Source organism: Mauremys reevesii, linkage group 4 (assembly GCF_016161935.1).
Source record: "Mauremys reevesii isolate NIE-2019 linkage group 4, ASM1616193v1, whole genome shotgun sequence".
Lineage (NCBI taxonomy): Eukaryota > Metazoa > Chordata > Testudines > Geoemydidae > Mauremys > Mauremys reevesii.
The window spans coordinates 104,146,579-104,160,082 of record NC_052626.1 but is presented as its reverse complement, the minus strand read 5'-3'; the positions used below and the strand labels follow the sequence as shown (position 1 = coordinate 104,160,082).

At 43.3% G+C, this 13,504-nt stretch overlaps 1 protein-coding gene across 5 annotated transcripts in view; it reads right to left on the bottom strand.

Moving 5' to 3' along the window:
* Nucleotides 1-2,468: 2,468 nt before the first annotated feature.
* Nucleotides 2,469-13,504, bottom strand: part of OTOG (otogelin) — a 161,147-nt gene continuing 150,111 nt past the window's right edge. For 3 of the 5 annotated variants that reach the window (XM_039537298.1, XM_039537302.1, XM_039537304.1), the window contains 2 exons: nucleotides 5,512-5,591; nucleotides 2,469-4,063 (listed from right to left, as the gene is read on the bottom strand). In XM_039537298.1, the coding sequence (XP_039393232.1) occupies nucleotides 3,863-4,063; nucleotides 5,512-5,591 (281 nt within the window). In that variant the 3' untranslated portion in view covers nucleotides 2,469-3,862. Of the gene's footprint in view, nucleotides 4,064-5,511; nucleotides 5,592-11,109; nucleotides 11,254-13,504 lie in introns of those variants that run through there. The other 2 variants (XM_039537299.1, XM_039537300.1) reach the window with 2 other exon arrangements.

Here is a 13,504-nt window from a genome sequence, read left to right as displayed (position 1 = left end):
AGAAAATTGCTCCACATATTTTATCATGTGCACATGATCCTTGAAGGTTATCATGAGAATTACCTACTCTTGTCTCATTGTTCCCATCAAAAGATCTAGATCAAGTGTTCTCAAACTTCATTGCACCGCAACCCCCTTCTGACAACAAAAATTACTACACAACCCCAGGAGTGGGGACCGAAGCCTGAGCCCATCTGAACCCCACTGCCCTGGAGGGGGGGGTAAAGCCCAAGCCTCACCATTCTGAGGCGGGTGGCAAAGCTGAAACTCAAGGGCTTCAGCCCCAGGCCACAACTCTGTAACCTGAGCTCCGCCACCCAGCAAGTCTAAGCCAACTCTGACTACCCCCTTAAAATGAGGTCACGACCCACTGTGGGGTCCTGACCCACAGTTTGAAAACCACTGATCTAGATATTGGTCTTGTTTGATAAGTTTAAAGAGTTTCACTAAATTTACTATGTGTGGTAGCACTGCATAAATGCAGTATTGACAGATCTACTTGAAAAACAAATAGTAAGAAAAGTAAGTGAAACAATGTTGTCTGTGCTTGGAAGAAACATTTGTGTGTCAACATATAAGTTACTCAAAAAACAAACAAACCCTAGAATCTAAATGTACAGTGTTCACAACTGAAGTCAATATTGCCCCACCATTATCACAGAGATCTCCTAAATTTAAAGGAAGATGATGTCAGATATCAGAGTGTAATCAATATTTGGCTATAAATGACAAATAATAGTCACTATCGTTTATATTTTACAGTAAGGGGAAAAGTACTAGGGGGAAACTATCAGTTTTCCATGCACAACCTGCCTTTCCTAGTGATGTTAATGTGTCAGGCTGGCACCAGACTTTTTTGCAAAATTGGCCATTTCTTCTTCTGTTATTTTGTACAAATGTAGGGTATGGTAAATGCAGTGTAGGGGCCTGGATTGCTTTGAACTAACCAGAAAAGAAGAGAGAAGCATCTGTGGAGGGATTTAGTGCTGACAATAGGATAAAGGTGGCTTCCGATGTCAAGCCACTGCTACCATGGATCTTTCCTTTTGCTTTTCTCAGTGTAAGCCCCATGTTTTCAAAATCAGAAGTAGGAACTTAACACAACATTTATTACTTTGCTTTGTCTAAACAAGTGGAAGAGATGACAAAGTTCGATTCCTGTTTACAGATGTGCTCAGATTTCTAGTTTTTACTGCAGCTGTAGCATATCTCAGATTTTAACTCCCTTTCCCAATATCTTTAACTGCAGACTTTTAGACAGCTCAGTGCTGCTCCAGTTTGGCTACACTGGCGATTTCAAACACTGATCACAGCAAACAGGAGCTATCTGTACCTGGCTGTGAACGATCAAATGAGATGCAGGCTGTTAGGGTTTGCAAACATTTTGCTGGATGACCAGCGCTGTAAGTGTAGCCATACAAGTGTTTTATGGCTTTGTCCTGCACTACTGAAGGCAATGGGTGTTTCGGCATTGAATTCAATGGCAACCAAATTGGGCCTTCAGTCACCCCACCTTTTTAACACTTTAGGCTTAGTGATCACTATTTCATATCTGGTGGATGTGTCCCTTGATGGAAAAAGGAAAATTTCCTTTACCTGTCAATGTCTCTGTCACTAGATGTCAATTGGGATGTATGATCTTCTGGTGGAGGCACTGGACTGGAACTTGAGAGAGCTTAGCTATGCAAAGGCTTTTCTGGGAAAGTCACTTAGCTCACCTGTGTCTCAATTCCCAGTTTTCTGCTTGTCTGTTGTATTCTGCTTGTCTGTCTTATCTATTTAGAAAGTAGCTCTTTAGGACCAGAAATGTCCCTTTATGTGTCTGTTTGGTTCCTACCACAATGCAGACTAAAAATAATTTCTCCATCCCTAATAAGTGAAGTGTTAAAGGAATTGACTGTACAACTGTTGTACTGTAAGAAAGTTGCTCTGTTTGTTTAGGATACATTTATTCATTACAATAATTCTATACTGTTTCACAATTTGGGAACAAATTGTTTCTGAAGGAAAGATTCAGAGATAGATCCATAACTGATAACTTTGTCTCTCCAGAATATGGGATTGTCTGTTGGTGAGGATCAGGAGACAAGCCATCTTGTGATATCGGTAAGAAGCAGGGATTTATTTTTATTTTATTTTGACTAAAATATGAAAATTTTGAAATCTGAATTTTTGGGGATGAAAATATGTTTGAAAGATTCAGAACAAAAATGTACACATTTATATGGGAGTGTTTTTAAACCTTAGTGCTTAAACTCTTTTCTTCTACAGCTTAGTATCAGACGCTTGGACTATTAATACTAACTACAGTAAAAAACAAATGAATAAATAGTGACTACTTCTGAAACAAAACGTTAGTAAATATGACAAAGGTAAGCAGTTGTTAATATTAATAAGAAAACAAATTGTAACAAAATAAGCCTTCCTGTTGTTTTTATTAGATGTTATAGGAATGACATGTACAGTATATAAAACATTAATAGCAAAAATGTTCATGTGATTGATTTTAACAAAACATTCTTCTTTGGATTAACTGAACCTTTCCCCCCCCCCCTCAGCTTTTTTACAATTTATTAGGCAACAATACACTTCTATTTTTTAGGTTCCTAAGTTTAAAATCTTAGATGCTCATAAAATTCTACTTAAAATTAAAGCAATTGGAATTTTGCTGCATTCATATGGCATGGTTGTGGTGAGGGTTGGTTAACAAAATATTTGGCTTCATAATATGGTCAGTTGTTACAAGTTTAAAAAGTAATTGTGTGTGTGAACATTGTACTTTACAATTTGAAGATTTTGCAACATAAAACATTCATTGGACATAGGAGGTTACAATTTTTATTGATTTAACTATTTATCTTTATTAAAATATACATGAGACCAAATATAATTTTGATTTTCTTTTGTCTTTATGAAAATAATTTAACATGTTCTTTAAAAAGTTAAGGTTCAGTGTAAAGTTAATTCTCCTAAACAAACAGTACAGGTCACATTTAACACGTGGTGCACTTTAGAAGGCAAGGGTTTGTTTAGACAAAGTGCATCTATATAACTGTAATGGGAAATGTGTTTTTCATTTGATAAACTTGTACGTTTTCAGTTTACATCATACAGTTTATATGTTGGATAAATCTATTACCAATATCTAATCTGGATAACCTAAAAGAAAAAAAAATCTATATTTCCTATACATTACACATTTGACATAATGGTTTTACACTACGATGTAAAATACATTGGAAAAATCAAACCTATTATCAGGGAATATTATATACAATTATCAATATTGAAAATGTTTCTCTGGTAAAAGTGTCTATAATTTAATTCCTCATGAGTGCCTTATTTTGCAATATCAATTTGATTTTAACTGGATATTCTTCTAATATTTTCCATGTAATTTTCTTTCATATGCATCAAGTGTATTTTCACTATTGTAACACATTCAAGATCTTAGACCACTGCCAGATCATCTTATGTATCAGGTATTTAAAATACCATTAGGTGGCTTTCAAAGAATGGATCGAACCTCCAGAAATAAAATATAAAGCATTATTCCTCTGATTGTCTCTTTCAAAGGAAACCCCTTTCCTTTTTATGTTGGCACATATCACGAGAACTCTTGAGATGATTCCTAGGAAGTGAACATTAAGATAACTTAAAATGGGTGATGCAAATCCTTTCTTTCAAAATTTAGAAGAGTCCAAAACAGCAGTGTTTTTTTAATATTAACAATGATACTATTCAGTGGATGGATAACTGTATTTTCTAAAAACAAGATATAAAAAATATCTTTATCATACTGAGAATAATTGTATATCTTCCATAGTCGGACTCACTGGCTGCTTTTTTATGAAATGTTGTTTCAAGACCATTGGCAAGAACAGTCGGTAGGTTCTTGGATTGAATAGTTGACCCATGTTGAGTTGCCACTGCAGTACAATTGCACAGTTCGTCTTTGTAACCCAAGTTCCCTGCAGCATTTGCAGAATCTTGCATATGTGTTGATGTTGTAGTTATAAATGCTAGCAGAAGGGCATTTTCCATCACATGAAACAATGTTTACCTGTTAATGAACATTTTAAATGATCATTGCATTTAAATGATTTGAAAAATCTCAAACTCAGGTTTTTTAAAGAAGCCTTAAGGAGTTAGACACCCAAATCTCACTGAAATTCAATGCAAGCTGGGCAGCAAACTACCTTATGCCTCTTTCAAAATCTCAGCCTATGTGAATAAAAAATGACTCAGCTAGGCCCACGTTTTGAGGACCTGTCAAATGGAATTTTTCCACTGATTTCAATGAGACTAAGATTTGGCCACTATGCAACATACTCAGCTCTAGCAAAATGTTTTCTGAGATTTAATTGTAAAGAATACATAATGTTACTTTGGCTAATGCACAATATTCAGTGTCACTGGCTGGCTGTAGTACATGATGAGGCCTTTGGAGTTTCTTTGCTTTATCAAGGAGGAATGTTCGGGTACAGAAACACTCCCTAGGAAAACTGAAGAACTTTACTCCAATAACACGGTAACAGTTGCTTACAGTAACTTCAGCTGGTAGCTCCTTTATATCCATGGGGTATCCCTTCCATTCAGAACACTTCTTAACCTTACAGATGGGCTCCTCCAACTGCTCAACCATTAACTCGGGGAGGGGGGTGGGGGAGAGAGGCGGAAGTCCTGTGGCCATGTTGAAAGTCTCAGTTGTCTCTCCATACCCTCAGACTAGTGCTTGCTTCCCACATACCCTGCCTTTCTGGGTCTGCTTTCCTGCCCACTCCCCATCCCTGACACACACCTCACTGCCATGCTGCTCGGTAAGGCACTGCTGGTCTCGCAGGAGAGCAGCAATGAACAGTTCCACCCCAAGGGCCAATTTGGAACTATACTTCCCATGTTCATTTACTCTTGGAACAAAACATTCAGTTTAACATTGTCTTAGTAAGTGTCATTATAGTCTACGTAGTGAAACACCAGCACCGAGATTATGGCCTCATTCTTCCTACAGATAGTGCCACGGGTGAGCATGATGCTTTTGAAGAATTTAAGGACACATGATCCCTATCCTGTGGCATTTACAGGCTAAATACACTGTTTACTGTCATCACTATTAAAAAGACAGTTCTTTCCAGGGGCAAATCCTGTAAGGCACTGGGTATCACCCGTAAAGTGCTAAACACCCTCAATTCCCATTGACTTCAGTGGTAGACAAGTGCTCATTGCTTTGAAGGTCTGGATCTGTATTTCCAATTATAAATGTACGGTATAACTGGTATTTGAGATACTACGGCATTGTAACTATTAGTAAATGTTGAATTTTTAAAATGATGACCACTGCATGTGAGCCACTACAGATCGATCTGTGGTACATGCCAATTTTTGCCCTGAGGCCAAATCAGAAATAGAATGCATACAACAGCAGAGTTAAACTCCCACCACATCTTTTCTCATTTCCACCTTTCCTTATTTTCCCCCCTTTCCCGGAAACAAATGATGATAGTTACTTACTGGTGTGTTACTCCTGCAGTCATTCTTGCGGATAGTCATCCTAACAGTCACCTTTTTACAAAATTTCCCATCTTCCTTACCTGCAAAGTATGCATTGATTGAAAAACATCAGCTCACAATTCTGAACATTTCAGAAATAGCAATGTTCCTATATGTGTTATAGGCTAAAGGGATGCAAAAGAAGATAATAAATAATACATCACAGCATATATCAAAACCTCTTTGACAAAGAGGCAATTTGTATTTAAATCTTCACTTTTCAAATGTGTAATTATTCCATGTATCAATGACAGTGTCCACTGTCTCTTATGTATTCAATTATATTTCTAAGGCCTTGTCTACACTACAAGACTATTTCGAATCTACTTAAGTCGAATTTGTGGATTCGACCTTATGAAGTCGAATTTGTGTATCCACACTAAATACACTAATTCAAACTTCTGAGTCCACATTAACGAGGCCGGCGTCGACTTTCGAAGTGGTGCACTGTGGGAAGCTATCCCACAGTTCCCGCAGTCCCCGCTGCCCATTGGAATGCTGGGTAGAGCTCGCAATGCCTGCTGGGGGAAAAAATGTGTCGAGGGCGGTTTTGGGATACTGTCGTCATTGAACCGTCAATCACGCCCTCCCTCCCTGAAAGCGCCAGTGGGAAATCTGATCGCGCCCTTCTCTGGTCGGTTACAGCGCGGACGCCACAGCACTGCGAGCATGGAGCCCGCTGCGATCATCGCTGCACTTATGGCCGTTGCCAACTCCTCGCACCTTATCGTCCACCTCTTCCACAGTCAGCTGCTGAGAAATCGGGCAAGGAGGCTCCGGCAGCGCGGTGAGGAGAGTGGCGCAGGCCTCTCACAAAGCAGGGTACGCCACGCCATGGAGATCATGGTGGCAATGGGTCAAGTTCATGGTGTGGAACAGCGATTCTGGGCCCGGGAAACAAGCACGGACTGGTGGGACCGCATAGTGCTGCAGGTCTGGGATGAAACAGAGTGGCTGCGAAACTTCAGGCTGCGTAAGGGCACTTTCCTTGAACTCTGTGACTTGCTGGCCCCTGCCCTGAAGCGCCAGGACACACGGATGCGAGCAGCCCTGAGTGTGCAGAAGCGAGTGGCCATAGCCCTCTGGAAACTTGCCACGCCAGACAGCTACTGGTCAGTAGCGAACCACTTTGGCGTGGGCAAATCTACCGTGGGGGTTGCTGTGATGCAAGTAGCCCACGCAATCGTTGAGCAACTGCTCTCAAGGGTAGTGACTCTCGGAAACGTCCAGGTCGTCATAGATGGCTTCGCCACGATGGGATTCCCAAACTGCGGTGGGGCTATAGATTGGACTCACATCCCTATCCTGGCACCAGCCCACCAGGCCAGCGAGTACATTAACCGAAAGGGCTACTTTTCAATGGTGCTGCAAGCACTGGTGGACCATAGGGGACGTTTTACCAACATCTTCGTCGGGTGGGCGGGCAAGGTTCATGACGCGCGTGTGTTCAGGAACTCTGGTCTCTTCAAACGCCTCCAGGCAGGTACTTTCTTCCCGGACCACAAAATAACGGTTGGGGATGTGCAGATGCCTACAGTGATCCTCGGGGACCCGGCCTACCCGCTAATGCCCTGGCTCATGAAGCCCTATACAGGCGCCTTGGACAGTGAGAAGGAACTCTTCAACTACCGGCTGAGCAAGTGCAGAATGGTCGTGGAGTGTGCTTTCGGACGTCTCAAGGGGAGATGGCAGAGCTTACTGACTCGCTCGGACATCAGCGAAAAGAATATCCCCGTAGTTATTGCTGCTTGCTGTGTGCTCCACAATCTCTGTGAGAGCAAGGACGAGAACTTTTTGGCCGGATGGGAGGTTGAGGCAAATCGCCTGGCTGCTGTTTACGATCAGCCAGACACCCGTGCCGAGAGAATATCCCAGCGGGAAGCGCTGTGCATCTGGGAGGCTTTGAAAGCTAGTTTCCTCGCAGAGCAGGGTAACCTGTGACTGTCCACTTGATTTTAAGAGAGCCTGATCATGGGCCTGTGTCTGTATGTGTCGAGTTAGATCTGAGCTCACAAACCCGGTTCTCCAAGTTTCCCCCACTTCCAAAGCACGTTTTAAAACTAATGAAATGTAACAGTAATTAATAATAAATCTTTCGTTGACTTTGCATTTCTGTTCCTGGGTTGAAACATGGAAGCATTCTGTGCTGGGTTCGGTGTGCACTGATGTACAGACCGCTTGTCCAAAACAGGACGGACAGCCTCCTGCTCCTACATAGGTCTGTGGGGTGGGGGACGGTTTACGGTGATTGTGCATGTAGGGGGGGGGTTGCAGGAATGGGTGGGTTTGCAGGAAGGGGCGAGGGGTGCCGTCTTTGGATAGGGGTTTGCATGATGGCTGTGGGCTGTGGGTTTGGGCGTTGGAAGGGGTGTGGGGGAAGGGTGAGTATCTGCCCCTGGATGAGGGCTCTTTTTGGGGCTCAGGGCAGCGGAGAGGCTCGTGGCTACGGTCGAAATGCATGGTAAGGGAAGCCTGCCTTTACATTCGGGGATGGCAGGCGCCAGGACCCTGGACAAGCATACACATCAACGAATGACCCGGGGCAGCATACACCACACAGACTGACCCTGGTGCCTAGTGACTGCAGTCTGTGTGTGCCCTGCAGTTGACCCTGCCCCCAAGTCTGTACTCTGGTAATGTGGGCTATGCACTGCAATTGAAAATCCCCACACACACACACAAAGTCTTCTGACACGAGAAACGTGACGGAAACAGAGAGTAACAGCAAACCGCTTTTAATAATGTTATACACAGTGGGGGGTTGAAACTTGGATTTGGGACTGGGTGATCCTGTAAGGGAAGAACTTCTACAAATTTAGAGCGCGAGAGGTGTCTTGTACATTAGCGCTCTGCTGCGGTGCAGTGACAGTTCTCACGGCCCCTACCACCCCTCCTTCTTGTAACTTTGGGTGAGGGGGGGACAGGACTTCTTGGCGTTGGAGGGCGGTTGCAGATGCAGTGCAGGGGGCTCTCTCCTCCTGCCTGCGGTCCTGCAGAACATCTACAAGGCGCCGGAGCGTGTCCGTTTGCTCCCTCATTAGACCAAGCAGTGTTTGAGTTGCCTGCTGGTCTTCCTGCCGCCACCTATCCTCCCGTTCGATGTGTGTGTGATGCTGCTGACACAGGGTCTCCCTCCACTGTCTCTGCTCTGCCGCCTCTGCTCTGGAGCTGGCTATCAGTTCCTGGAACATCTCGTCCCTAGTCTTTTTCTTTCGCCATCTAATCTGAGCCAGCCTCTGCGAGGGGGATGCCGGGGCAGTCCGGGAAAGAGCCGAAGCTGTGTGATGCAAAAAAGTAAGTGATTTCCTTGAACAGATACATGTTTGCGAACAGTGAACACAGTCTAGTCAGTTTCTGTGAACAAGACCATACAGGGCACCTAGTCTCACGAGATCTCAGGACAAGTTCGAGATTTCGGAATACGCTTTCAGTGGTTGCGGTCTTGCACAGGAGAGACGCCAAGCGGGGAGGGACAGCTGAATCCGTCTAGCAGCCAGTCCTGGTAAGCCTTACAGTAGAGTCTGCTTAACAGTTAATGGATAGCCGTGCCCTCCCGCTAAAGGCAATCTGGAAAGCATAAAGTCTGAGCCTTTTCCAGCCCCTTCCGGCAGTGCACGGGAAAGATCACTGTATGCTTTTCCTCTGTGGCCTCCAACACGTGGCTGTTAAGCGAGGGTCATTCTTATGCAAAGTAAAAGTCTACCATTCACAATAGTAACAGTACACTAATTGCCCTAATTAGATGCAGCACTTCCAGAACGACATTACCCTGAGGCGTGTCACTCTGAGTCAGAGAGAGCGGATGCTAAGAGAAGCCCTGCACAGACCAGGACCATTTGCAGCAATGCTGGTGGAGTCGATGGTTCCAATGTACATTAGGATGTCCTGGCGCGGAAGAGTGTGCTTCCACGGAGCACCCAACAAGGCACCTCTCCCCAGGAACCTCCTGCGGAGGCTTTTTGAGCACCTCTTTGAGAGCTTTGTTGAACTGTCCCAAGAGGATTATTGTTCAATCCCTATATGTGTGGACCTACTTTTTATATAGTTTTACATTGAAAAATTTTTATATAGTATTTCTATTTTTTCTATACCTATTTTATAAAAAATAAATGTTTACACGTCTATAGCACTTACCGCCTGATCCTTCCCCTGATTCTGAGTCCGGGTTAACGGCAGGGGAGGGTTGGTAGGGGATCTCTGTGAGGGTGATGAAGAGATCCTGACTGTCAGGGAAAGCGGGAGTGGGTTTGCTGTCGCCTGCGCCGTCCTCCAAAGACCATTCCTCATCTTCCCCATCGGCGAACATTGAGGAGGAACTGTCCCGGTACACTATTCCGTCCTCGGAATCCGTCACTGGTGGGGCAGTGGTGGCAGACCCACCTAGAATGGCATGCAGTGCCTCGTAGAAGCGGCATGTCTGGGGCTTGGCTCCGGAGCGTCCGTTTGCCGCTCTGACTTTTTGATACCCTTGTCTTAGGTCCTTGACTTTCACGCGGCACTGCATCGCATCCCGGCTGTATCCTTTGTCTTTCATGGCTTTCGAGACCTTCTCGAAGGTCTTTGCATTCCGCTTGCTGGAGCGCAGCTCCGAGAGCACAGACTCCTCGCCCCACACAGCGATCAGATCCATGACTTCCCGGTCAGTCCATGCTGGGGACCTCTTTATATTCTGGGATTGCCCGGACTCCTCTGCTGGAGAGCTCTGCATCGTTGCAGGTGCTGCGGAGCTCGCCCCGATGTCCAACCAGGACGTCAGATTCAAAGTGCCCAGACAGGAAAATGAATTCAAATTTTCCCGGGTCGTTTCCTGTGTGGCTGGCCAGAGAATCCAAGCTCGGACTGCTGTCCAGAGCGTCAACAGAGTGGTGCAGTGTGGGATAGCTCCCGGAGCTACTAAGTTTGATTAGCATCCACACCAAGCCTAATTCGAGCTAGCCATGTCGAATTTAGCGTTACTCCACCTGTCGGGGTGGAGTACCAAATTCGAACTAAAGAGCCCTCTAGTTCGAATTAAATGGCTTCCTGGTGTGGACGGTTGAGCGGTTAGTTCGAAATAACGCTGCTAAATTCGACTTAAAGTCCAAGTGTAGACCAGGCCTAATGTATTTATTCCAGATCTATAAATTTTTTAAGGACAAAATCCATAAGCCACTTACACAGTATTGTAGCCTCTGTCATTCTGAAAATGCGTTACCTATAATACAATGTTTTCTGAAGGCAAAATGAAGTAACCATTCCTGGGAGAAGACTATTGATAGTACATACATTTTCTGCCATAACACTATCAAACGATTGTATTTAATAAATTTTTGGTAATAGACACCTTACAACACATGGATTTGCCAACTATGTAAGGCAGGTTTGGGGGAAGGTTTGTGTTTTCATACTTTCTGTGTAAAAAGACAGAGAAACAACCCCTAATAAAAAGAGAAAATACTTAATTCCAATTTTTATTTGTACTACCTGTATTTTTTTATTTTTACAAGAAAAAAAGATACAAAACATATAGATAAACACATTCTAAAATATCTGTTTATATATAAAATGAACAAAGGGGTAAACATAATTAAAGGGGGAAATATTGAATATTTGAAGAAGAGAGATCATGCAGAAAGTTCAGTGGTTGCAGGAGTGAAAGAATTGTGTCTGATTGCAAAGGAAATGATCTTCTTCCTGCTGGAGAACCCACATCACAAAGGAGATCTAAAAGAGAAAGTCCATTCTATTAGTTGAATTACTGCAGTTCTACTGCAGATCCCATACTGCATCATACTGTAGAATGCTGAGGTCTAGATCCACAAATGGATTTTGGTACCTAATTGCCACTTTAGGTGCTTAAGTCCAAAATGTAGATCCTCAGAACCCCAGCCCAGCAGTCACATAATTCTGTAGACACCTAATTCCCATTGTATTTAAGTTTCCATTGAAAAGTCCCCATGGCACCTAAAAATCTGCCAATGAGCATATGCACAGCCACCTAAATCCTGACACCTATCTCATTCCTAAACCATGGAGAGAGTCTCAAATAAGGCGTTCCCCAGGCCTAATCCAGGGGACAGTCTCAGGGATCAGGCCCTACACAAAACACAGACAGACAGAGGAGGAGGTGGTTGGCGCACCTCTTATAACCATTAGCCCAGTGGTGAGGGCACTCACCTTGAATGCAGGAGACCCAAGCTCAATTCCCAGTTAAACTATTTTGTTATTGAATAGCTTCAAAAAGAGAGACTGCGACAGCGCCACCTCAGAATATCCAAAAGCCCAGTAGTAAAGGCATTTGCTGGAGAGGTAGGAGACATGGATTCAAATCCCTACTCCACAATAGGGAGAGGGGGGATATCTGAACCCCAGTGTTCCACATCCTGGCTGAGTGCTCTAGCTTCAACTAAAGGTTCAAATGAAGGGGGAGGAATAGCTGTTTGGGGGGAGGGGTTGGGGGCGGGGAGAAAAGATGCTTAACCACTTAATTCTAGGAGAGGGTTCATGGCTGAGAATCTTGAGCAGAAATAGTTGCCTTCCTCCAGTCCCCAATTAGGTGCGTAACTCCATTTGAGAGGCAGGGCTTTGGCCCTGCCCCACTCCTTGGCATTTCCTGTGAACTAGCTTAGGCAGCTCTCCACTTGGAGTGTTGGCTTTTGTGGACTGCATTCTTAGGCACTGATCTCTCTCCATGTGTTATATAGGGAGCCTGGGTGGCTAACTCAGGCCTACAGATTCCAGTAGGTGTCACAACACCTAAAGTTAGGTTTTGTAACTCTGAGCCTAAGTCATCTTTGTGGATCTAGCCCTTAGGGCCTCACAATACTTTCCACCTATACATTGGTAGTACCTTTCATCCAAGAAACTCAAAACTCTATACAAAAGGTGGATATTAATATCCCCAAGGAAACCAAGACAAATTGGTTTGCCCAAAGTCACATATTAAATCATGGCAAAGACTGGATTAGCACATGAGCCCCAATGCTTAGTTCCTTGCTCTAACCACTAGGAAATGCTGCTTCTCTAAGAAAGCAAATGTAAGTTTTGACAAACAACTGACTCCAAGTACAGTAGAGATTTTTAGAACGTGGATTTTTTTCTAAGAGGATTATTTCCTCCCCTTACTTTTCCAATAAAAAATAGTTAGCTACTGACTATGGCAAAAGTATCAATGAATTATATCTTGGATAGGATAAAAGCACATTGAATAGGCAAGCAATAAGCCCACTAGGCACGTCAAACAGAGAAAAGATAAAATAACATTTTTTAAAAGAAACAACTCACCATTGTTTCTTTTGTCTCCAAGGAAGTGGTCCCTGGCCAACTGAACCATATCTGAAAATGGTCAGTTGTATTCCTGCTCTTTGCTTCTCTTACCACACTGTAGATGATGCCTGGGGTAGGGAATTCTTCAGGTACAATTATGGCTCTGAGTTAATCTTGACTGCACTGCAAGTGTGTCACTTCTCAGAAACAAGTGCAGAATGCAAAGTATTTGCATGTGTGTGTTGATGATTCTTAGTAACACTTACTGACAGACATGCATAGTTTGCCTTAGAACAACTTTCATATAGATAGCATATGACATTGTAGGTAACTATATGTACTGTAATGAGATTCTTCTGTACATTCTGTTTGGTTCAAACACGTTATATGAGTGCCTCCAATGTAACTATATACACAATAATATGTGCTGTAACATCACTGATGGTCAAATTCTGTTCTCATTTACCTGGGTATCAATAAGGATGAATGACACAGAAATCAATGGAGTTCTTCCAGACTGACATTTGTACAAATGAATGCAGAATCTGGCCTTCAGTGATGTTGCAGCACAGATAGTTTATATAGTTACAGTCAATATCACTTGCTATGTAGCAAAGTGTACTTGTGTTTTCACATGATTAATGTAGTGAAGGTTAGCATTCATACCATGTGTTGTAAGGCAGATACTTGTCTGTCTCCAATTATTTTG